This window comes from Centropristis striata, chromosome 8 (assembly GCF_030273125.1).
Source record: "Centropristis striata isolate RG_2023a ecotype Rhode Island chromosome 8, C.striata_1.0, whole genome shotgun sequence".
NCBI lineage: Eukaryota > Metazoa > Chordata > Actinopteri > Perciformes > Serranidae > Centropristis > Centropristis striata.
In genome coordinates, this window is record NC_081524.1 from 27,844,264 (window position 1) to 27,869,444 (window position 25,181).

Below are 25,181 nucleotides of genomic sequence, written 5' to 3' on the forward strand. Positions count from 1 at the left end.
ACGCAGTCCACAGTGGGCTCCAAATTTGAAAACGTGGCTGGCAGTTTAACATGAAGCAGAGATGATGACGGGGGCTGCAAGCTGAGGCCGAGAACCAAACCGGAGGAAAAATAACACTGCTCATAGAGCCAATTAACGCTAGCTCGGTTTTATTTAGAGGTAAGATTCTCGTGTTATAAGTGTTTAATGCTGAACATGTTGAATAGACACTATCTAGCAGCGTTTTAAGATGATAACTAGTAGGTTTGTCAGACTACTAAATGTACGTTAATGCTCACTGTTAGTACTGGCTGTAACTTTATTTATGGCACATAACGTTAAATGTGTCGAGGATTCAACCTGTACATCAGGCCTTATAGTGGACAACTATGTGTGGGCAAATATAATTAATCCTCAAGGACGAACCACTGGCTTTTTGATATTCTGTGTGTTTTTATGATAAATTTGGTAACATTTGCCAATGTTTCGTTACCAATGTGACATTACACAGACAAATGTAGCCTAACAATACCCACATTTTAGGCAACGTTAAATTAATCTCATATTCAAGAGTTAATTGACACAGGTGTTTTCAAATCATGCTAATTGATCTAACAAAGATGACTGTGGGACCTGAGGTAACCTTAAAATGCGTTTAAAATTGAGATTTTTAAAAAAAACTTGAATGCAAATACTTAACAATGGGTTATACATTGCATTTAAACAGTTTCGCTCTCTTTGAGAAAGGTAACGTAATGTTTCTCTGTCGGCTGGTTGGGGTCAGTTGTTCGTTATGGCGGCTATAGTTCCCTTTATAGCGGCACAACAGTGAGCACGCCACGGGGATGAGAATTGAAAACACGCCCTCTCATAGCAACGCTGATCAAACAGCTGAGAATGTTTGCTGTTGAACCAGCTGATTTCTTTAACAATGTGTTAAACAAACGCTGAAAACAAATTAGATTTGACAGCTTTCTATCACTTAGCTCATCTCCCATCACATAATGAGTCCCACATGATACAACACCATAGTCTATATACTTAGAAATAAGGTAAGACATTGCAAAGGCTAGTCAATATCACCACAAGGTGCCTTAAGACTTAACCATTTCCATAAAAAAAATTCCATTGAACTTCATATTTGTTGTATTAAGTAAATGTTATGCTGTTAGAACTGCATGTTGGTCAAGCTCCCACACTTTTTTTATTTTTTATAAATGAACTACAGGCAGACAATGTTCATGCAAACAGCAAAATTTGTCAGGGTGGACATTTTGGCTAATTTTAGCATTTAATTTAGCATCAATTTAGCACCTTCAGTTAGCAACATGGCTTAGTTCACAAGTTGACTGTGTACTGTTTAGCAAATATATTTCAGAAAGGTTTTTATATTAATTGATATTTCACTATGACAGGGTGGACATGTTGAGCTTGACAACATTCAGCTACATGCATAATGGGATGAAAATTACAAAATATAAGCATAGATACTAGCCACTGTTTCACCCTCCACTAAAGAAAGACAAATTGCCCCTGAGAGCGTCATAGGGTTACTTAAAAGGTCAGTTTCCCCATAATGACAGGGTGGACTGCAATTTCAGGGACACATGAAAAAATGTTTGATGTGATTATGGAAATGGAATATATATGTATAGTTAGCAGACAGGCAAAGTTTATGTTGTTCAGTTGTCCTTGAGCAGGTTTACTAACTACCTTTTGTTGTCTGCAGGTCAGTTGATATCATCCTCACTTGGTGAATAACGTTTAAACAGAAGGAGGAAATGCAGTGCACTCCTGACTCAAACACCTACCTTGAGAGATGCAAAGCCCAGCACTGTTATGATGACTGTGCTGACAGTGGATACTCCGGTTTATTCCACAGCCCACAGAGCATCTCCAGAGTTGACTCCTGTCGGTCTTTGTCTCCAGTAGAATTCAGTGAAACGCCTAAAGAGAACCTCCGGCTTTCTGTCACACCTAAGGAGAGGATCAGATTTTTGGGCAAAGATTCCAGAGGAATACAGCAGCCATCAGCAGTCAGCTGGTGTGAAACTCCTAAAGTTTACAAAAGAGATGCCTCATTGCGACACAGACTTCTAATGTGCAAGCCCACCACAGATGTCAAATCTGATGGCCCAAGATCACCATGCACCAGAGGGACTGAATCTTCCATCGGTGTCAGGTCTGAACACTGGCTCAGTGCATCGTTTGACACTCTAGACACTGTGATGGGGGCCTTTGCACAAAGCACTTCAAAATTAGAGCAGGATCTGCCACTATCTGGCAGGAAACGGCGCTTCCTCTTCAGGCAAGTGAGGACCTCCACTCTGGAAGATGGTAAACTCAACTCAGATTACCTTTCCAGTTTTGAGAGAAGGGTTTCACTATCGGATGCAGATTTCAGTGAGAGCATCTCTGCCTCTGATAAAATTAATATTAAGACTCCTTGCTTTATCAAGTCCCTGCCTGTTTCATCTAAGGAAAACTCTCAATCACCTGTCAGCAGTGTGACAAATAACCTATATGACAGGTCGAGTGTCTTGTGCACACCATCATCCAGACATACACCTAAATATATCAGGTATGTGTTGTTTTGTTTTCTCAACTTTTTCAGTACATGTTCCAAGCGCAATACTTGAAGCAGCATTTAATAATGAAATGTTACAGTAATTTGAAAACATGCTTCTATTAACCTTCTTCTGACCCTGGAACAGGTCTGTGTGTGAGGACAGTGGTTTTAGTTCCTTGGCCCTTGATAAAGACTCCTCGGTGGATCATGACGGCTCATTCCAGGAGCTGCTTCACTCTGCCTCCAGAGGAAACTGTGAAACCCCAAATCTGGCAGATGCAAAGCGGCGTTCCCGTCTGCAGCGTCAGCACAGGCTTTCTACACTTAAAGAAGGGGGCTCTCAGTCTGAGGAAGACCCAACAGAGAGAAAGCACGAACATCTTCATCAGTGCCACAGCCATTCTAAAGGAGATGAGGTTTTTGCAGACAGTGCCACCCCTCGCAGTGTCCTTTCTGCCAAATATGGTAATAGCATAACCTCTGATAGTTTGGGCTCGGCAAATCAAGGTGATGCCACTCCGCTAAGAGCAACCACAATCAAGCCAGACAACAGAACACCTTTGTGCACAGCTCCTGCTAATCCAGATATAACTCCTCTCAGGACGACCCCAGTCAATCTCTCTCTGACTCCAGCTTTGCAGCTGGTTCATGCTTTGTGCCAACAGAAAGCCCACATGTTTGCTGACCAGAGTCCAAGCCTAAAGGAGCAACTGAATTTCTCAGCAGCACTAGCTGAGACCCCGGTGACTTTCAGGACCACCATGCCATTGGCAGGGCTGATCGGCAGGAAGATGGGTCTGAGGAAGGTGGACATACTCACAGAGCTGAAGAAGAGGAACATCAGGCACATTCTGTCTGTCATCCTCAGCCACCTGACCTCAGAGAGCATCTACAGGTGAGGAGTTCATGATTTCAACAAAACTGCTGACACTTCTCAAATAGAAAACAAAACATTACATTTCATTATTTTTTGCATCTACTGTATAACTTGGCACACCTTACTTACCTTACACATTACTTCATCAATGTTAACCTGTTTGATTCCGCATTTTTTCTTCATCAAAGTGATTATTTGTGACTGCATTATTAGTTATTGATAAATATACAAGTACTATATAAACTCTACAGAATCCTGTACAATTCATACAGCATATCATGAATGCTTAGACTAGACCAGGGCAAGGCAACCTGCGGCTCCGTAGCCACATGTGGATTTTAAGGCCATCTACAGCGGCTCCCTGTGACTGTGACCAAAAAATTTAATGAAATAAGTTATTTCTTTACATTTTAATTTTAATTTATCATTGGTGTAAGCCCATATCAATCTGTATTCTTCATTTGTAAAAATGTGTGGTTTATAAACGGTAGTAAAACGTTTTCTATTAACATTTTAGTCGACTAAAATGTGCATCATAGCTTATGAAAGTCTACGGCCTGGCACCTTAACTTCTAAATTTTCACAACTTCAAGTCTAGTTTTGAGTTTCCCTCACCAGGCTAACTTTCCTGAGATCTTTCTCAGGAGTCTAGCCTCTTGTTTGGACTTGGGTCCTCACTGCATTCTGATAAAACCATAATCAAAACTGCTCACTGTGACCTATTAGTAATGTTGGTAGGCTAATAAGGGTTCAATTAGGGCTGTTTAACTTCATTGTAAGGCTAAAAAAAAATTGTGGCTACATTCTGAGATTTTTTTCTCTTCTTTTTTTTTTTTTTTTTTTTTTTGGCCAACAATGGCTCTTTTGTAAGTAAAGGTTGCTGACCCCTGGACTAGACCAAAGTACAGGACTTACTTTTTGTATTTTTATTACATTAATATAAAGCCTAATAATTACTCAAAACACCAGACTTCAGTCAACAACACGTCCAGTATTACAGATGCAATAAAGGCTGAAAGTATTGGTCTCATGCATGCATTTATTTGTGTTGGGCAGATGTGGTCAAGTGTGCAAGACGTGGAATGAAATCATCCAACAAGACAAGTTAGCTAGTTTTAAGAGAAGAAGCCACCTGAGTGAATTGAAGGCTGCTCTTGAGGTAAGAGACTTGCCACATTAGCCACTATTGCTAATGGCTGGCCAATGACAAACATGTCATAGATATATATGGGTGTGGATATCGACTAACCCGTGACTAATATGCCTCTAACTTTATGCTGTTGTCTCACAGCTCGGTGGTACTGTCCATGTCCCTGATGCAGAGACCAGACTTGCTGTGCTTAGGAGGTCAGCGTTCAAGACTGTTCAGTCCAAGTCCCAGTCTAGGTCGTCCAGCTTCTGCACCCCGCAGTCAGGAAATGGCACTTTAACCCCATTACAGCACAGTGGCTTGCTTTCAAGCAGTAGCAGCAAACGGGAAAAGTTTCTCGAAGTGAGTTTTAAAAAATTATCATACCAAAAAATCTGGATATTTGTATTTATTGCTGTTCAGTGGAGGATGAATTATCTTACTGAAAGAACATAAAACATTTCCCTAAGGTTAATTTTTTTTTCTTTCAGGTTGCCAAAACCCTCTTCAATGATGAGTGGCTCAAGCCTTGCCCACGATGTCAGCACCCCGCAAGGTGTCACTCCGTGAAAGGGGAGGGTGTGTGCAGCAGACCTGACTGTGGATTCCAGTTTTGCACAGCTTGCTTGTGTGCTTTCCATGGCTCTCGAGAGTGTGGGAGCCACTCTGTAGGTCGCCGCAAGAAGGACACACTTCTACCAGGAAGCGCTCAAAGCAAGCGAAACGTTAAAAGACTATGAGCAGAAAGCGAAATATATTCCTGATGCAATGCCAAGGTCACTTTAGCACGTTTTTCTGCCGAATGGTAAAGACGAGGCTCGGCAGCAAGGAAACTGATTTGTTGCTCATACATGAGAGCAACTTCTGTACTTATCAATGTGTCTTTGTGCCTGTCTTTATACTGTATTTTCACCCTTTATTTGCAACACAGGTCTTACTTGTGTTTTTAATTATGAATGTGAATGAATTCTCACCAACAGAACAATGATTGGATGTGTATTTTTCACATTGATCATCTGTACAGAATGTTTTTGAAATACCTGAGATTTTCAACTTTTACCAATGTGTTTTCAGAGAAGTTTTTAAATAAATTAGATTTTTTTTTACATGTGTCTCCTCCTTTTGGACTGTATTCATTATTTGTAAAAATTGATTTGTCAGTGTTTGTCGCCATCTAGTGTTATGACCTTACCTTGCCTTAACTGCAATAACAATGTCATTCTCTACTTTTATTTCTTCATGTATTTGATCCTAGATAGTAATGTATATAATGGGAATACTTTAAAATAAAGTGTTTTGGGGGTTTCAAACTGCAGGAAGAAACGCACACTTGTATTCCGTCCTCTGGTCTTGTCTAGTTAAACTTTTACCACCCCCTGTGTTTTGAGAATGAGTCCACTTCCATAGCAACCTGCAGTGTGTCTGTAATTACACCGAGAGGCTGGTGGCTGACCGAATGCTCAAAAGTGACTGCATGGCTCAACTTTCTCAGCAGCCACTTTCTTAATACAGTCCCTTTTCTTTAAGTGAACAATGTGTGGAGTAATTTCAGGTAAGAACAGTACTTTTCAGTTTACTTTGGAATTTTGGAGCTGATGTTTGTTTGGTAACTTCAGCTTCCCTTTGTATGTTGAAGAGTTCCCCCATCTAACTACTGGAAATTTTGTGAGTATGAGTTTTGATTATTGGCATTTCCTAGCTTGATTAATCTGTAATGGCAGTTTGGGTAAAGACAAATTACTATACTTACTACAACAATGTTCAACAATTTTTTTTAAATCTCCATGCAGGAGAATGCTCTGGCCTCTGATGATGTATTGGCTCACTTCTTGAATAATTTCTTAAGCCTGCCGGTAAAGTAGCCCTGAACTGTAGATGCAGACTATTTTTGATCCTTACACCCTTCTTATGCAGTTACATCCTTTCCCAGTCTTTCCCTGAGGCCTTGCTGTACAACCAGGAGACTGGACAGTTTGAAGTAGTGAATGGGGCAGCTGAGAATGTCTCCAGAAGAATCAGATCCATGCTACACTGCAGTAAATCACAACTCCTTAATGGTGACCCCACAGCGCTGGCCAGCACCCCTCCAGTAGACAACCGTTACACTATTTGTGTATGTAGTGAATCTTTACATGTGGGAATCGATATTTGGTTTGGAAGATGAGCAGAAATTCTGTAATGTAGATTCAGTGGGTTAACTTGAGGAATCTGTCTTCCTGACCTTTGCAGTGCCTGGACAGAGAGCAAGGAATTCAGTGGGTCATGAAAGAAAGATTGCCTTATTTCCTGCAAAGTGATTGCTACAACGAGTACAGGTAAAACAAAAGTAGTTTTACCTAGATTATTCTGCATGGATTCTGATCTTTTTACATCATGTTATTACTATAACATGGTTTTATATTGTTACTAAACTTGGTGTTAAGTTTCACTCATTCGCTTGCAGTTTGTCCAAAAGCTCATGCAGTTTATTTATTTATTATTGCAGACCTTGCTGTCAGTACCTCAGCTCTGCTATAACCTGAAAAGAACTTGCTCACTAACCTTGTAAATGTTATTTCCTTGAGGCAGCTGTGATTTAATAATATTTTACTATAATCTTAATTTCAAAGAATGCATTTGGTAGTGAACAGTGTTGACCTTGAGCACCACAATGCAGTAGTACACTGTTTTTTTTGTGTAGCCTTTTGTGATCATGTTTAAGACTGTTGCCCTACTGCCCTACCTCCTGCAGCTTGCATGGGCCACATCCCCATACTACTGTATATACAGATCAGATGTCACATAGACACTGGCTTGCATCCTACACATACAAGGTGTGATGCAGGAATATTAACATTTTTGCCATTATCATTAACCTAATGCTCTAAACACTGTGAATGGTTTTGTAAGATTTTTTTCTGGTCTTCCCCAGACTAGCCAAGTTGTTGTTTCAGTGGAAGCCAGTCTTCTGTATACAGAGGAGGAGAGGTAATTCAGTTCGAACCACCCTGTCAGCCCCACAACTGCGTTTTCCCTCCCCATTTGATAAGGAAAATAAAGCACTGAAGGTCCCAACAGGTTCACATTCTCAAGAGAACATTTCAGCAAAACAAGGTATATCCCTGTGAGTTTCCATATTCCCATCTATGTTTACTGTGTATACAGGTGCATGTCAATACATTAGAATATCATGGAAAAGTAAATTTCCAGTAGTCAAGTCAAATAGCCCCAACCAAGTATTAAGTGCATATAGATGGACAAAGTTTTCAATGGCCAACATTTCCATATTCAACATACTTTTTAAAATTGGTCTTTTGTAATATTGACATTTTTTGAGACATTGAATTTTAGGTCTTCATTAAATGTAAGCCATAATCATTATAATTAGAAAATAAATGAAGACATGAAATGTTTCATTCTGTGTTATTTCCACTTTTTGAATTGAATTACTGACATAAACTTTTCTATGATATTCTATTTTTTTTTTAGATGCACCTGTATGTGTAGGTCGAAGTCTAGTTATAAAGTTGATTCTTATGTACTCTTTTTCTTTAATGGTCAGTGAGGATGCACAGTGTTTCATATCTACCCTCTGACCAGAAGGAACATATCAGCACAAAATGCAGCGAATCATCCAGATTTTCCTCTGGCTGTTCTGAGCCAGAGAAACCACGTACCTTTTCCTCGTTGTCCTCATGTTCCTCCTCCTCTAACCTGAAATGTGAGAGAACCCAGGAACTCCAAAATGATGAGTCTCCTGAACTGCAGCTGGAGTACCTGGCTACTGAAGTGGTTAAACAGGTGCTTAACAATGCACTGTACGTGATGGATGGCCAGAGCCAGGTAAACACTGGATGTTTCACCAAGTCAGGAGAGCAGAAAAACTGTTCCAGCACAGACAAGTCCTGTGAATGTAAAGTTTGCCAACATTCGGATGATGGGGGCGAGAAAAAGAAAGTTCAAGAAGGCCAAAGGCAGAGTGGAGTGGAAGAAAAGACAGAGTTGTTTAACAAGAAAAAGGAGGTGGGGAGAAGAGGCACAGACAAGGAACATTTCCTTGATATTTGTTGCCATGGTATCTGTAGCCATGGCAATAGACCAGGCTTGGATGAGTTGAAGGAGTTTCTGCGAGGAACACCAGGAGAGAAGCTGCTTCATCTCTGGCTGGATATAGAAAGGCTGAAAGCTACACGGACCAGAGAGAGGAAGAGCAGGTAAACATTACAACACGGTGAAACTAAAGTCTGTCTTTTTTACTGTTGATACAAAACAGCAAATCGTTTTGATAGTGAACATCATAACACTTTGGATGGAAATTGCAGCTATAAAAATTAAGTAATGTAATGTGGTATTTTAATAAGGTATTTGGTCGTAATGAGGAGCCGGTACCTGCTGAGCAGCAGCCAGAGCTGTCTTAATGTGGAGCTGCTCTCCAGACTGGGGCTGACTACCTCCCCCTGCTGGACAGAGGAGAAACTGTGCTCGGTTCAGCCCTTCCTTGCTGAGTCTCTGCTCTACTATTGGTGAGATTCACAGTATACAAGTTTCCTGATCGAAATCCCAATTCTTGCTATAATTTGCTATGCCTTTTTTGACATATTTTCGATGAAAAAGTGTACAAAGCTGATATCAATGATGAGTTATATCCTGCATCAGCTGTACAACCCCAATTCCAAACAAGATGTGAGGCTGTGTTAATGTAAATAAAAACAGAAATCAATGATTTGCAAATCACATGAACCCATATGTTATTCCCAATAGAACATAAACAACAAATCAGATGTTGAAACTGAGACATTTGACCATTTCATGGAAAATATTAGCTCATTTTGAATTTAATAGCAGCAACACATCTCCAAAAAGTTGTGACAAGGGCATGTTTACCATTGTGTAGCATTCCCTCTTCTTTTAAAATCTGTCTGTAAATGTCTGGGAAGTAAGGTGACCAGTTCCTGGAGTTTTGGGAGAGGAAGGTTGTCCCATTCTTGTCTGATGCAGGATTCAAGCTGCTCAACAGTCCTGGGCCTTTGTTGCCAGATTTTTCATTTTATGATGCATCAAATTTTTACTATTGGTCAAAGGTCTAGACTGCAAGCAGACCAGTTCATAGTATATGGGATTACCTGTATAGTCAAGGTTTTTTTTCTAAATATCTTTGGTAATTCTCTCATCCCTTACCCCACAGGGTTCCACGGTTCCAGACGTCCCAGTGTGTTCAGGAAGACTGGGATAGTTCCCCTCATCTAGAGCTGTGGACAGAGTGGTGTTTCAGCCCCCTATCAGACATACAGCCCCCCCATGACTCTATGACCCTACCTCCCCTCCGCCCTGACACCTGCCTGCCCCTGTCCCCCCATGCTGTACATACACAGGTAGGAGCATAACGATATACCACTTGATGCATAAAATATTAGAAGATCTCTGTACCGGAAATCAAGTAAAAACAAAGAGTCAATAATGAGCAATAATGAGGCTCGTACTGCATGGATCATCCACCTCATACTTTCAGTGGCAGCAGGTGGGATCACTGCCTGGCCTGCAGTCATTGCCCTTCCCTCCCAGGTATATGCACTGCTTGTTTAAAGTGGAGCTGAAATGATTAGTGTAGTAATCAGTTAGTCTATTCATGCTCAGTATCAGTATCACATGCGGTAAATAATTTATCAAACAAAAATGCAAAACGTTCATTTCCATTTTCTCCGATAAAGATCTGCTGCATTTCTCTGTTTGATCATTATAAATTAAGTCTTGGACTGTTGAGTGGACGAAACAAACAATATCAGATGTTATCTTGGGCACTGGGATATTCTTTATGGTCTTCTCACTATTTTTTGCACATTTTAATGACTAAATGATAAATCATTTAATTGTTCAATGAAGCCATAATGAGAATAATCACTGTAGCCTCAGTTTTCATCTCTGTATTTCTTCAGTTATTCTCTAGCAGAAGTCAGTTACTGGGCAGCAGAAGAATGGAAAGGATGATACAGGCACTTTGTGTTGACTCCTGTGCCGGCTTTTACTTTACAAACTTCTGTGAACAGTCTGGAAACCAGGTACAATAGCAATAGCTTACTTACTAACTTTCGCTGTTATTCCAAACATTTAATCATGATTGCACATAAGAATGTAACTGTTATCATAATGTAGAGCATTCATGCACACACTATTTAAAAAAATGAATGTGATAAACTCAGTCCATGATGACATTTACTGAGGTTCTTCTTTGTCACAGCTGTGGGAGAATGCTGTTAACTTTTGGACTGACCTGAAGCACTACCATGAGCTGTTCTATCAGGATGGTCTGGACCCCTACAGAGTACAGAGGGAGGCACAGGTCAGCACATACACACACAAGATCAAGACCAAAGGTGTGTGTGAAGATTTCACATACCTTTCACGTGCCTGTAGGGAATTTATACTGATGTTTTTTTTTAAGTTTCTTGCATTTGCTGCCAAGGCCAGCTGTGCAATATCCAACTAATTTCAAGAAATAAAAAAAGGTACAGTTGTGTAACTCATGTTTTCTCTTAAAAATAAATTATAACTAATTTAAAACTCAAATTAAGATGCTTCATGCACAGGCATTCAATATCCAGCGAGATAGAGGTCTCTTTTGAAGGTCTCTTTTGCCAGGAAAAATCTTGAATCACCATAAAATAATCAATCATTAATAAGTGGATTGAGTGGAATGTGATTGACACACACACACACACATACACACACCTACACTTGTTTGCATGCCACTCCTGTTCTCCTCTCTGCCCTCTTTACCCCTCACTAAGTGGAGAAATTTAAACATCCATAAAAACAAGTGAGTCAGACCCCCACAGCTCTGCGCCAGTCCAGTCACCCAGAACCACCCTGTCTGGCTACAGCTGGACCAGGGAGGAAAGCTGAGTGGTCCAGTCCAGAATACCTCACAGTGAAATCTATTTTCCTTCAGTTAACCTTTAGTTCACCAAAGGAATGACATTTAGATGGTCTTTCCATAGTGCAGTGGCCAAGAGGGTTAAATGAGTGACATTTATGTGGTGTGATGGCAGCAGTGATGAGAGATAGGGAATATTGTGTATGAGAGCAACGAATAATAGTGATGAGTGAAGAGAGGAGAAATGTTTCTGAAGTGATGACATTTTTATGATCTCTTCTCTTCTCTTCTCTTCTCTTCTCTTCTCTTCTCTTCTCTTCTCTTCTCTTCTCTTCTCTTCTCTTCAGCTCCTTTACTCTACCTATCTTTTCAGCTCTGCCAGGAGGAGCATTGGAGTTGATGAGGTGATCAGAAGGGAGGTGTACGACCAACTGATGCCTGCTTTTGAGGAGCTGTTTGACAAGGTTGAGGAACACATACTGAACATCCTGCTGGAGCCGTGGACACTGCTGGTCAGCAGGGACAGAGAGTCCTTTCAGAGGGTAACCGAATTACATTCACAGTTATATCTGGAGGAAGTTAGTCCTTTAGTCAGTCTAGAGGTGGAGAAATTGTCTTTCAATTGGATAAACACCTGTCTGGCTGAAATTATGTGTAACACACAGAGACCTGAATGCAATGAAGAATGAGGATTTCCCATTAAACTGCACAAATGTATATATGTGTCCAGGTGTGTGTGCAGGAGGAGGTGCGTTGCATCGACAGTCAGGAGTACAGGGAACTCCAGAGTCTGTACAAGGAATCAGAGCGCCAACTGAAACAGGTCAGCCAGCAGCCATGAGTTGTACAAATTTATAACATGCTTTTGCTCAGTTAATATCCAATAAACACACACCTGCGAGCATAAAACAGCTAATGTCAACAATGTGAATGGTCTCTATCCAGTATTTATGTATTGCTTAGTAACAGTGTTGATTATCTACTGGTCCATACTATATTACTCAGCCTGAATTTCCCATTTACAATCATACTGCAGTGAGTATTAACTACTAAGTATTATGTGATGTGGTTATATCACTTATATTAGATTTATACTACATCTGTTTCTCTTTAACTTATTCTCGCCTTCTGCTGCTGTGTCTCCTCTACAGGTAGAGCAGTGCAGATCCACGCTATTACCCTCACCCATTACACCTTCAATTCCTTTCTCAAAGGGCCCCCAAGCACCGGACTCTTGGTCCAGAGTGTCTCCAACTTACCAAGGTTACCGTCTGGGTTCCCTACTTCGTCACCGCCATGAGATGGGCCACTTTATGTCCTTCCTACAGAATCGGGATGCCAGGTGAGCAGTATAACCACACAGTTTGTATATGAGATTCATAAGTCTTTGTTCAGACTTATGATTGACTCGTGTATGATATTATGTCCTCCATGTAGGATGTGGGCAATGCACTGAAGTTCATGCAAAAATAACACGATTGGTCTGAACATGATAGGTCTAATCATGTTTGTTTCTGCTTAGTATCCATCTGACATGCTGGCTGGATCTGGAGCAGTACAGGAGGACTCCTCAGAAAGACAAGGCTGTCAGACAGGAGAGATCGTCTCATATTGCAACTAAATACCTCAACAGGAAGTACTTCTTTGGGTTTGACAGCCCCGCCACAACAGAGCAACAGAATGATGTACGTCAGTCAATCACATGATTTCCAAAAGGTTTTCTGTGTAGAACCATTTTACACATTTTGGTATAGTCACATTTACATTAATATTGAATTATTGTCAACTGCCTGGGAAGGCATTAAGGAGACAGTGGCAGAAACAATGTGCCCATTACATGACTATTCCAAGATGGGATGTGAGCTCCAGCTGGGGCTCAACATCCAGATTTGATAAACAGAGGCTGCTGTGCCTCTAACACAATTTCTTCTTTGGCGTCCTGCAGACTTCATGCTGACAGCTCTGACAGCATGGTGTCTGTGAGAAAACAGGGAGGGGGAGGACATGGTTAGAATTAAAACGAGAAGAAGGAGAAGAGTGTGGTTTAGATCCAGCAAGACAAAAAAGACTAGCTTCAGTAATGACAGTAGGATGAAACCTCTCCTGACATTTATAGTCTGAGATTAGGTTTCTGGATACTAGGATTACTGCAGAAGGGCATGCTGTGTAGAGCTAGAATGAGTAGACACTGAGCGGTGAACCAGATTATCTCTTTTAGAACACCAGACAGGATCGCTCTGTAGTGTTACAGATCAGTGGTTCCCAACTTTTTATTGTGTGATGTACCCCTAAACCCATGTATTTCAAACTATTCATTATATTAAGCAAAAATATTTCATACAAGTGAACTAAAAGGTAAGTTTGGTCAATTACATGTGTATTAGTACCATAGATTAGTACCAGTTGTGACAGAAGCGGAACATCATCATTCATTATATTTAGCTAAAACATAACATTAATCACCATGTACGAGTTAACAAAAGAATAATCTTAAACCTTCACAATGCTGATGCATCCTTAGGTATACCTTTGTCACGACAATTAGCAAAAATTTTGATCACATACATTTATCAGTCGTACTTCACATATATTTTTGCCATTCGCAGTGCCACTATTTTGTCCAGTTTAAACTTGCGCATGTGTGCTTTTCAAACTGCAGTTCTGGAACATGCGCACATCTAGAGCTCTAGAAGGCTCCCTGGACTGCAAAGTTCATTTAGGTCAATCTTGCTATCATAAATTGACTAAATAATATTTAACACTTTAAATTAATTAAAGTTATTCTCAAGGGGCACCACCCATTTACTTAGAAAGGGGAAAGATAGCAAAATCATGGTAAATCAGTCTCCTGAAATTACTAAACTATCAATTTGGAACACTGATTAATAATTAACCTAGTAATTATAATCAAATTACCATATTCATATTTTGTATTAGTTGAAGGGATGTGGAGTTATTTTCATAGAAGAGGTTGGTATCTCACTCATTCATGTGCAACATTAACAGGAACAGCGTGTTTAGACTAATTGCAGTGGAAATGTAGGATAAAATGTGTGTGTGTGTGTGTGTGTGATGGCTTGACTCAAACAGTTTGAGGCAAGCCATCCTTTTGTAACTGGGAACCACCTCTAACATCAGCACGAAAATTCATCAATTTTATCAATTGTAATAATATAGTTATAAAGACTTATTTAATTTTGAGTGTCCATAGAAAGCTAACACTAGCATATAACATAAAATTAACCACTGCGTAGAGAAAGACTCAGCAGGAGACAGAGAAGAGGGACAGCTGCAGATGGAGAGTTGAACAGTGGGTGCATTACACACACACTATATGAATGTATAGTTGTGATTGACAATGAATAAGTTTAATATTTTAATGAATTAGTATTAAAATACAGTGATGGACAAACTGGTACACTGATCTCTACACTACAGTGTAAAAAACAATTGGCATCAACATGACTTCAACTGTGATGCATGACCTGTGTCATGTGTCACCCTTATCTCATAAATACCATCAAAATAATGACTGTGCATTTGAAGGAAGGTGCCAATTCTAGTGCTTCTAACTCTGTAGGCTTGGGTCTGGCTGGTGCTCTTGCATCTCAGCATTGGTTCTTGTCTGCGTGAGTGATGCAGAAAGACTGACAGCTTTACTGCTTTGGCCCTTCACTCTTTCAATCACTCAGTCATCCAGTCACAGATTGGGCTCCTTTCATCTTCTGACTCCTGCTCCAATGGCACGACTGGTTCTCATTGCTGAAGCCTGTGTGTAAGTGTATGTGTGCATGCATGTGCGTGTATAGTAAGAGAAGAAGAGAAAATATAAAAGAGATATAAAAAGGGAGACATGGCCAGATCGATATATGACAGAAAGCAGACAGGGGAGATGAAGAGAACAGAGGAATTGTGGGAACGATGAAGAGCACAGCAGGATTCAGGAAGGAAATTAGTTTTCAGTCGTGTTTCCCACTGTGAGACAGAGTTTATCTGAGTCTGTACTCATATGTTTTTCATGTTACACATCTTCATATCAAACATGTTAACACACAAAAACATAAAATGACCAAAATGAGATCTACAATTTGAGTAACTAGCTCATAGACGTTCACCACTTTAACATAAGACAAAAAGAAGTGCGTAAAGCCTTCCTCTCCATAAGAGTTAACAAAAGTCATGGTCCAGACAACATCTGTGGGTGCATACTCAAAACCTGTGCAAAGCAATTAAGTCCTCCTTTCCATTACATTTTTAACAAATCTTTAGAGGCCTGAGGTCTGGAAGGATGCCGTGGTTGTCCCTGTTCCCAAATCCAACAGCCCCAAAACCCTCAATGATTTTAGACCAGTGGCACTCACATCAATTGTAATGAGAGCATTTGAAAAATTGGTGAGGTCTGAAATGTTAAGGAAAACCGAGCATTCACTTGACCCTCTGCAGTTTGCTTATAGACACCGTAGGGGCGTGGAAGATGCCACAGTCACTTTACTTAATTTACTTTTTAAACATTTGGATAACAGTGGCTCCCATGTCAGACTCTTATTTGTTGACTTTTCCTCTGCTTTTAATACAATCCAACCCCATATTTTAACCACAAGGCTGCTAGAACAGTTTGAGCTGAGCAATAATCTGGATCCTTAACTTTTCAACAAACAGGACGCAAAGAGTGAGAGTGAACGGCAGTCTCTCTGACAAAGTCTGCTCATCAACCGGCTCCCACAAGGATGCGTACTTTCACCTCTTCTTTACATCCTGTAAACAAACATGTGCCAGAGCAGGTGGGACAACAGGGCCATAATTAAATACTCCGATGACTCAGTAATTGTTAGCCTGCTCCAAGACAGTGAAATAGGTCATGGTCCAGTCATTAATGACTCTGTTGAATGGTGTGAGGCATCCCACCTTCAATTAAATGTAGCCAAAACAAAGGACATGCTCATTGATTTTAGGAAAAAAATTAAGAGGAAATTGAGTCGCTTCCACATTGACAAATCCATCATGACCCTCTTTTATAATGCTTTCATTGAATCAGTTTTATTATTTGACTAGCAGCCTGGTTTGGGAACCTCTCATGAAAAATAAAAACTTACTCAACCAAACAGTAAAGTGGTCTAGCAGACTGATTAACCTAATTAACAAAAACTGATGCAAAATTACTGAAAAATATGTAAAATTTCCAAAAAAGACATCTGCCTTGACTGTGTCTGTGACTGTATTTTGCTTATGTTTTTCCTGTGTGTGTGTGTGTGTGTTTGTGTGTGTGTGTGTGTAGATATTGCGTCTTGCAGGTGGACTGGAGCGTCTGAAGCTGGACTGTCTCTCGAATCCAGTTGTCGTGGAGATCCAGGCTATCATCAAAAGTCACATTGAGGAAAAATGGCTGCCACTGTTTCTGTCCACAGACGAGTTCACAGAGCGACTGAAACACAAACCAGAGGTGGGTACCTTGATTCTCAAACTAAGGACATCATGGTCATCTCAGAATAGAAGCGTCCTAAAGTACACACAGTCAAGTCAATTAGCTCAGCTTAGCATAAAGCCTGGAAGTGTGGAATTGTCTTGTCTGGCTCTTTCAAAAGATCTATTAAGCTCACTATTCAACGTGTTATATTTTGTTGTAATCCATCAAAAATCCCTTGTTTAACCCTCCTGTTATGTTCGTTTCTCAGAAACAGCAATAATGTTTGTGAAAATTATTTCTTTAGGTAGAGTACTTCGATTAGAGACTTTGCTTGTACAACCAAACATGAAAAACCTTTCTCTGGAGGTGAGAGTTGCTTTAAACTCACACTTAGTGGATATATTCTCGTACACGGTCGCCCATAATGTTGGAATAAAATATATTTTACCTCTTTCCATGAAATGATTGTGACAATGTGATTTATTCTTGACAGATAAAGTGTATATCTTCTCAAAACTTTATTAATCAGTCTCTTCCATGAAAATTAAACCACAATTAACAGAGGATTGTGTCTGAAAACAAAATTATTCCAACTTTTTTGGCAAATGTATATATGTGTAGATCAGTTTACAGTAAAAAACAATTAAGCTTTTGTCATTAAAGGTACAGCTGGTAACTAGATAAATACGCTTTAGTTATTATACTGTCTGATTGGGTTGTTGAGTATTAAGTCATTATTATACCATGGTCTACTCAAGCTATCTAGTAATTCCTGACAGTGACATCTATTATGTAGTTCCCGTTAAACTGTCAGCTTGTATTTATTTGCATGGAAGATTTGTGCTGCTGTCCCTTATATTTGGAAAAGCCTAGTAATTATTTTAGGGTTAAAAAGCAATGATCTTGAGGTTTCGATATTTTCCAGTTTATTTAAGTCCATAAAGAATAGCTTTTGCTGCTTTAAAACTATTCTCAGCCTTTATTTACATAACAAATGACCATTTATTGAGCAGGATATTTTACGCGCAGAAATTATTAATTATGTTGGTCTGTTTTCAAAGCACTGATCATTTGTTACAGAGCATTTCAATTTAAAAAAATGTTTTTGATCATGTAATTGAAAAAGTGGAAGACATTAGGGCCCACTGCCAACTCTGACTCGCACACCCGTATTGTATTTGCCATAATAGCATCAGATTCCTGCTGTGTACTGGCCTTGGGAGGGGACAGAGATGAGAGCACATTATGTGAGGAACCACTAAATGCTGACACTGTCCAGTCTCTCTCTCAGGTTGCCTCATCAGGTGGTAACACATAAACCGCAGATTCCGCTGCTCTGCCTCATTATGTTATCAAGTTTACTATGTTTGGTCACACGGATCCTCTCATTAAGTAATGAGTGGTAGACATAGTTTAGCGTTACATTCTGCTAGACGAAAGGAGTTGAAGGGAGGAACAGGACAGTTAAGACAGTTAAAAGGAGGAAGGATCAGGCTCTGACATCAGAGAGGTAAAGATCTCTTTAAGAGGAGAATGAAGTAGTAAGATCAGAGAAAATAAAGACTGAAGGAAGGTTAAAGGTAAAACAGGAGAGAGGGCTTGAGTTACAGCCAGTGATAAAGTGCAGCAGAGTGCAGAGCACAGAGGTTTGAGGTGTTCAGTGTCTCTGTTAGTGCCAGTTTACTCAGTTTCTGGCTTTTGACCTTTGTGTGTGTGTGTGTGTGTGTGTGTGTGTGTGTGTGTGTGTGTGTGTGTGTGTGTGTGTGTGTGTGTGTGTGTGTGTGTGTGTGTGTGTGTGTGTGTGTGTGTGTGTGTGGTAGCCTCAAGCAGCAGACAGGCTCTCACAGCACATCTACCGTCGACGCAGAACGAGGAGAGAAGCCTGGAAGGTAAGGAGAAATCCTCTGGGGAAGCTGGATATTTTGAATGGAGAGAAATAAGGCATTTCCTGGCCTGAAAGCATGTGTGATTTAGTTCATGACTTGGCTTCGAGCACTGGCTTTGTCAAACACCATTTTGGCGTTGTGGTTACTTTTCCCAAATTGGATCCAGGATAAATAAGATTAAAGCATCAGCATTACTAACCTTTCTTTAATAGCGTTTGGAGTGTTTTCCATGCAGCTCTGTTCCCGTCCTCTCATCTCAGCTCCACTGCAGATATAAAACATTTCACATTTCTAGCAGGATGATTACAGGAAGGAGTTTTTCATACATGATTGTGACTATTGTCTTTATGATCATTATCTCATCATTGGCAAGAGGAGGTTTTCTGAATAAAGGAAAGGATCATTATAGCAGTTTTCTATGAGCTAAGACTGTAGCTCATAGGTCACAGATCATCTTTACTGCTGTTGTTCAGGAGCACACAGTCCTGTAACTTCTACCACTGTGCACATTTCTTAGTCTTCTGTTTTGTTATAATGTTTACACCAAGTGGTGATTATATGTATTTGATCTATCCCTGAGGAAATGTTTCACTTCTGTAATAGCTGAACTAACAGTTTACAACATGCCTGTGCTGTGTCCCTGCAGGCGGAGGGCTTGTGGATGAGTTCCTCCAAAGACATCCTGCTGTTTCGACGGATTCTTCTCAACCCTGAAACCTGTATGCAGTTCCAGCACTTTGTCTCTCTGAAGGGAGACTTCCTAGAAAATGATTTGCTATTCTGGTTGGAGGTACAGAGATACAAGGTAAAAGACGCAAAAAAAACCCCCTAGAGATCTGGTCTGAGAGCTTTGTTGTATGCTGTTCCACTTTCTCTAATCCTCCATATTAACTATGAAAGGAAATCGAAAAATAATTCAAAGAATACTTTTAAGTCCCCCTTAATTTAAGATATGATTGTAGTTACTTTACTTGGATGGTTGAGCTTTACTGTCAGGGTTCATACAAAGTCTTAAAAGTTTGAACACACTCCTGGATAAATCCTTTGTTGACCCCTTACTCTTGAAATTAATAAAATGTAAATAGTCATGATCAAAACACACAATAGAAATTAATATGAACAGCTGGTAAAATAAAGCGTCTATATACATACATGATATCTGTGGATATAAATTCATGCACTTATCCCTTTTTTTTGCAAATGCATATATAGTTGCATAATGAAATTGCATAATAGTTTAAATGTGACGACAAAGGGGGGATAGTTTCTCTGTGCTCACATTAAATCTTAGTTACTTGGATGTTACTAGTTTGGTGCTGATTGTGATCCACAATGCAACTTACATTAGTGTTATGTGATACATGAAACCTCCAGGTCACAAACACTGAAAAGACTTGTCAGTGAAGAAGTAGACATCTTGTGTTCAGATAGATAGATTGTGTTTTTTCATTGAGGTAGAAGGGGGATATGTATTGGAAAAAACTATATCAGACAAATTAATATTAAGCAGAGTATATTTGTGTCTTACAATGTGTGTTTGGGGGATCCTGAATAGTATTAAAACCTTCTTTTCACTGATTACATCTTTACGTTTAACCTCAAGGCCTGAAAACGGTTTTACTTCTTATTCAAATTGATAAATAAGAGAAGCCTTTTCCTCTTACATTACATATTTATGACTAGATAAATAATCAAAGCCACCAAATTACCACTCATGAACGCAGCCAGTCAGCTGATTAGATGGTCTTGTTTCAAAGCAAAAATAAAGAAAAATGTATTCCAGTGCACACTAAGATATATGCCCTTCCACACTTTTCATTTCTCCTGCCTCCTCTCTGCTTGTGTGCAGGACCTCTGTCACTCTCACAGCGATGAGGCCACCATCCAGCAGAAGATCTCCACTATCATAAACTGTTTCATCAACTCCTCCATGCCCCCCGCTCTGCAGATAGACATCCCTCCTGAACAGGCCCAGCACATTCTGGAGAAACGCCACATGCTGGGTCCTTACATCTTTAGAGAGGCACAGGTGTGTGTGTGTGTGTGTGTGTGTGTGCGTGTGCGTGTGCGTGTGCGTGTGCGTGCGTGTGCGTCCTTTGTGTCTGAAGTATGGTTTGTATTGTACTTCTTTCAGTATGTAAGCTGCCCTTTCCCTGTGTTTGTAGATGTCAGTGTTCAGTGAACTGCTCAAATTTTGGCCAGAGTTTCATGAACTGAGCAGGAGTATCCAAGAGGAGCAACTTCTTCCTCTACTGCAGGAGAAACGAGTCAAACACAGGGCAAGAGTGAGGAGACAGAGGAGGAAGGAGGACGAGGAAGCGGAAGAGGAGGACGGGAGGAGGAGAGCCCAGGTGAGGAAACAGTCAATAGACGGGCGGCATAGCTCAACATATAACAATTGTTCATTTTTATGATAAATGCACCAAATATGGCAGACATGTTGATAGATATATTGGGAACAAAACTTGATAGCAGGCTACAAAATCTCCTGGTGCCTGGCAGCCATGAGCTGTGGAAGACACCATCACTTGGTCAAACTTAACAAATCCATTGTACCAACATGAAATAATGGATATTCTTGCTTTGATGAACAATTTACAATTCAAGCTGTCTTCAAAGAATGCTTCAAACAGTATACTTTCCAAAGAACACAATAACATTGTTAAAAGTGGAAAAAAAACATAACTCTGTGTCAGTAATGCTGACAGTAAATTTGGATATTGTATATGATTCTTTAAAATGCTATCTTTCATTAAAGCCCAGAATGATGACTGTAGGTTGCAGGCTTCAAAATTTATGGACATTTGGTATGTCACCATGGTTACCAAGGATGCAATTAGAGTCTCCATAAATATAAAAACCTGTGTAAAATAGTCAATTTTTGAAATATCTTCATCAAATTTGAACTGTGAGCAGGTAATATTATACTTTGACCCCATTGTGTTTTTGAGCCCATAAGTCCCAGCTATAATGATCTGCAGGTCTGTATTTACCAAAAATATTCAGGCATACAATAAAAAAATATTTTTCCCTTCTGTTTCAACTTCCATTACTCAATAACAGTAGCACTTACAGTTATTCTGACTCTTTGAGAATACACTCTAGAGTGTTACCTTTCAAATGTGACAAACCCCAAAGATTTACTCCAAAGTATTCAAGAACAGCTTTCAATTTGGGCATTTTTTAGGCGTTTTAAGGTTAATTTGCAGGAACACTAAGGGGTTCATGGCTTGTATATATTCACATAACATGACCTATGTTAATACGTAACTTTATTTGCTACTGCTTTGGTTTAATCTAGTCATCACTATAACATGTAGAGACAATATCTTCCTTTTGTTTCCTTTTTTTGTACATTTTTTGCCGTATATTTGCGATATAACAAATTTGTTTCGGTAACTTATCTATAAAAAAATATTTGTGGTGCTTTAATAATGGAAACAGCAGGTTGGGGTCTGGTCAAAGTGTTCTATTAAACTGTTTATGTTCTAAATTTGGCGCTTTTTGTCACAAAATGAACAATATTTTAGCCATAATGCTCCACTAATACTGAGAGAATAAAGGAAGAGAAAAATAAAGTAAAAACTAAGTCACTGTCACCTCTCTTGTTCAGGAAGAGCTTGAGAGGCCTGAGTCTAGTTTCAATGAGGAGGGAGAGACAGATGATGAAGACAGCGTAGAAGAAGAACAAGATGGAAGAAGTGGAAAAAAACAGTCGAGGACACAAAGCAGAGTGCTGCTGACTCCCACACAGCCGGTAAGGAGCAGTCTGAAGTTCTATGGTGAAACATAATGCATGTAAAGTTGAAGATGTGTTTGTTTAAAAATGTATCATGTGAAGGGAGCCAAACCAAATGAAATGATTTCCTTTTGATAACTATCTGAAAGCACAACATATTAAAATAAAAACTGCAGCGATGAAGATAAACTCAATTACAGCATGAAGTCCAAACAAGGCCTCATCAGTTCCGACCACAGACTAAAGGAGAAACTCGATCACCTAATTGAACCGTTTTTCTAATCGTGTTAGATTTGACTGGATTTCTGGAAATGTTCCCTCAGTTGTCGTGGTCCTACTCCAAGTACATGGCTGCTCTGAGGAGAGAGGAGGTGCTGCTGAGGAGACAGAGTCAGCTGGAAGCCTCATTCTCCAGAGCCTCAGGTACACACACACGCACGCACACACACACACTTCCCGTTGTCTCCCACAGGTCGGTCCCACATCCAGCACTTTTGACTACTCTCTGCTACTAGTCAGACGTAATGCAGGAAACTGTAACCCTGAAATGACATTTAACTGTTCCCACGGTAAAGTCCAAACTAAATTTCCAAGGCTCCGATATAATCTGGCAGTCGAAGCCAAAGCATTGTCAAACCAACCCCCTCAGCATGTCAGAGCTGTCTCATTATGTAGAACTCTGGCCAAAACAGCCACTTCAGCCTGTCCATTAAGTGTCAATGTTCTGTGCAGGAGTTAGTCCGAGCCCACACTGCATGGACGTGTAAATGAAGCATGACACTAACGCAGGAGTTAGTTACAGCCCATAGTGAATGAACGGACAGAAACGAAGCACAGTGCAAATAGTGTTTTAATGGGATGGCACAGAGGAACACAGATGGAGATCATCAACGATTCCTGCAGGGTAGAGGTCAGGCATGAGGGCCTTGGTCTCCATGTATGACAAATATGAAGATATGGTCCACACAGTTGAGCTGATCGGTGTTAGCACCAGGAAAAAAAGACTGCATCTGCAACCTTTAAGGCAAAAATAACCCTTCATATTTGCTCTAAAAACGGATATAGCTGCAACGATTAGTTGACTCATTGATTAGTCGATAAAGAGAAAAATAATCAGCACTCCTTTTGATAATTGCTTCAATTGTTAAATATCGTCAAAATGTTGTTTTCAACCTGTTGAATGATTTGCTGATTTTCTCATATTCAACTGAACATCTCTTGGATAGTCATGCTTTTGGACTGACAAAACAAGAACTTTAGCTGTGTTTCCATCAATGAATTCCGGTGCTCATTTTGTAGATTCGCATGAGAAAATTTGGTGGAAACACCAAAATTCGAAAAAACTCTTGTTCGTTTTTGTCAGAGATGAAAGAACAATTATAAGTTGCCCAATTTGGTCTAATTTCTGAAGACATATTTTCTCTCGTGTGGCCTACAGCAATACATTACACTGCCATCTTCTGACCAAAGTAAGTTTATGCAGCTTTGTTTATTCACTATAAACCAGTTGATGGAAACGTCATTAATTCGCATTTTCTTTAATGCGACATTTAAAAATTTTGCTTCAAAATTGGATTAGACTATAATGGAAACGTGGCTTCTGTAAGGTATCACCTCAGATTTTGTGAAAAGACAAAAGATGAACATTTTATAGACCAAACAATTAATTGAGAAAATAATGAAAACAATCGTTAGCTGCAGCCCTAAACAAGAGTCAACAATGTGTTAATGATGAGTATATGCTTTACACTGTGTCCTTTAACTCTGCAGATTCATCCTCTGACTGCAGTGTGAAGTCAGCAGACAGTAAACACAGCTGCCAGCAGCCTGCACGTCGCTCCTCCAGAGCGGACAGTAAACAGTGTAACAGATACAACAGTAAGTGCAGAGTGAAATAACAAGATATAAACACACAAACAAAGCATTTACTTTGCCTCCTTAACCTTACTGGCTCATGTTTTACTGTAGGAGGTGTGAGGGTGTGCAACATGAAGTGACTTCATGCCACTTCACTTTGACACAAACAGATGAGGCTGCCTGATGCTGTTATTGGAGCACGATCAATGAAAACCGAGAGCAGACCTGCTACTGATATCTTGATACTGGAGGCTGGATTTACATACAGTCATGGAAAAAAATATTAGACCACCCTTTTTCTTCAATTTCTTGTTCATCATAATGCCTAGTACAACTGAAAGTACATTTGTTTGGACAAATATAATGATAACAACAAGCAGTACTGAACGAACAGTACACGCGTGTCGGGGCATGCTGCCGTCGGGGTGTGTGCGTTACAGGGGCCAGTCTATACCACCCCTATGAATTTCATTGCCTTAAGTGTTGTACCAAATATTAAATTAGACTGCCACCACAGTGCCACCTAGGGGCCGATCAATAAAACCTTAAAGGGTTATCCTCAGGAGGGCATTGACAATAATTGTACCAAGTTTTGTATAATAATGCACAAACTATCCCTTTAATCCTCATACAGTGTCTGAAGGAGGACTCTTAACTGATATGTATAAGTTAGAAGAGGCAGGTAGCCTCTTACATTTTATGTAACTTTATTTTCTACTCCACTACATTTTAAATATTGTACTTTTTACTTCTCTACATTTAGCTGACAGCTTTAATTACTTTTCAGGTCAAGATTTAAAATGAAAAACATGATACAATTAAAATGATTACCCATTTTTATAAATTAAACCACTTAAAAGTTTATTAGGTAGTTAAAATAAGCAGAGTGGA

At 39.8% G+C, this 25,181-nt stretch overlaps 2 protein-coding genes across 2 annotated transcripts; both read left to right on the forward strand.

Moving 5' to 3' along the window:
* Positions 1-22: 22 nt before the first annotated feature.
* Positions 23-5,881, forward strand: fbxo43 (F-box protein 43). Its single transcript, XM_059338541.1, has 6 exons — positions 23-159; positions 1,709-2,560; positions 2,694-3,443; positions 4,482-4,584; positions 4,717-4,917; positions 5,046-5,881. The coding sequence occupies exons 2-6, from the start codon at positions 1,761-1,763 to the stop codon at positions 5,292-5,294; spliced, it is 2,103 nt and encodes a 700-aa protein (XP_059194524.1). The 5' UTR covers positions 23-159; positions 1,709-1,760; the 3' UTR covers positions 5,295-5,881.
* A 206-nt stretch (positions 5,882-6,087) lies between these two features.
* Positions 6,088-24,560, forward strand: LOC131976666 (regulator of G-protein signaling 22). The gene is made up of 24 exons (XM_059339797.1): positions 6,088-6,106; positions 6,191-6,219; positions 6,345-6,407; positions 6,485-6,667; positions 6,784-6,869; positions 7,466-7,657; positions 8,100-8,747; positions 8,895-9,056; positions 9,719-9,905; positions 10,467-10,589; positions 10,769-10,870; positions 11,752-11,946; positions 12,135-12,227; positions 12,556-12,746; positions 12,927-13,089; positions 16,680-16,844; positions 18,629-18,697; positions 19,341-19,499; positions 20,544-20,723; positions 20,860-21,045; positions 22,308-22,451; positions 22,757-22,856; positions 24,204-24,311; positions 24,402-24,560. The coding sequence occupies exons 1-24, from the start codon at positions 6,088-6,090 to the stop codon at positions 24,428-24,430; spliced, it is 3,576 nt and encodes a 1,191-aa protein (XP_059195780.1). The 3' UTR covers positions 24,431-24,560.
* The last annotated feature ends 621 nt before the right edge of the window (positions 24,561-25,181 follow it).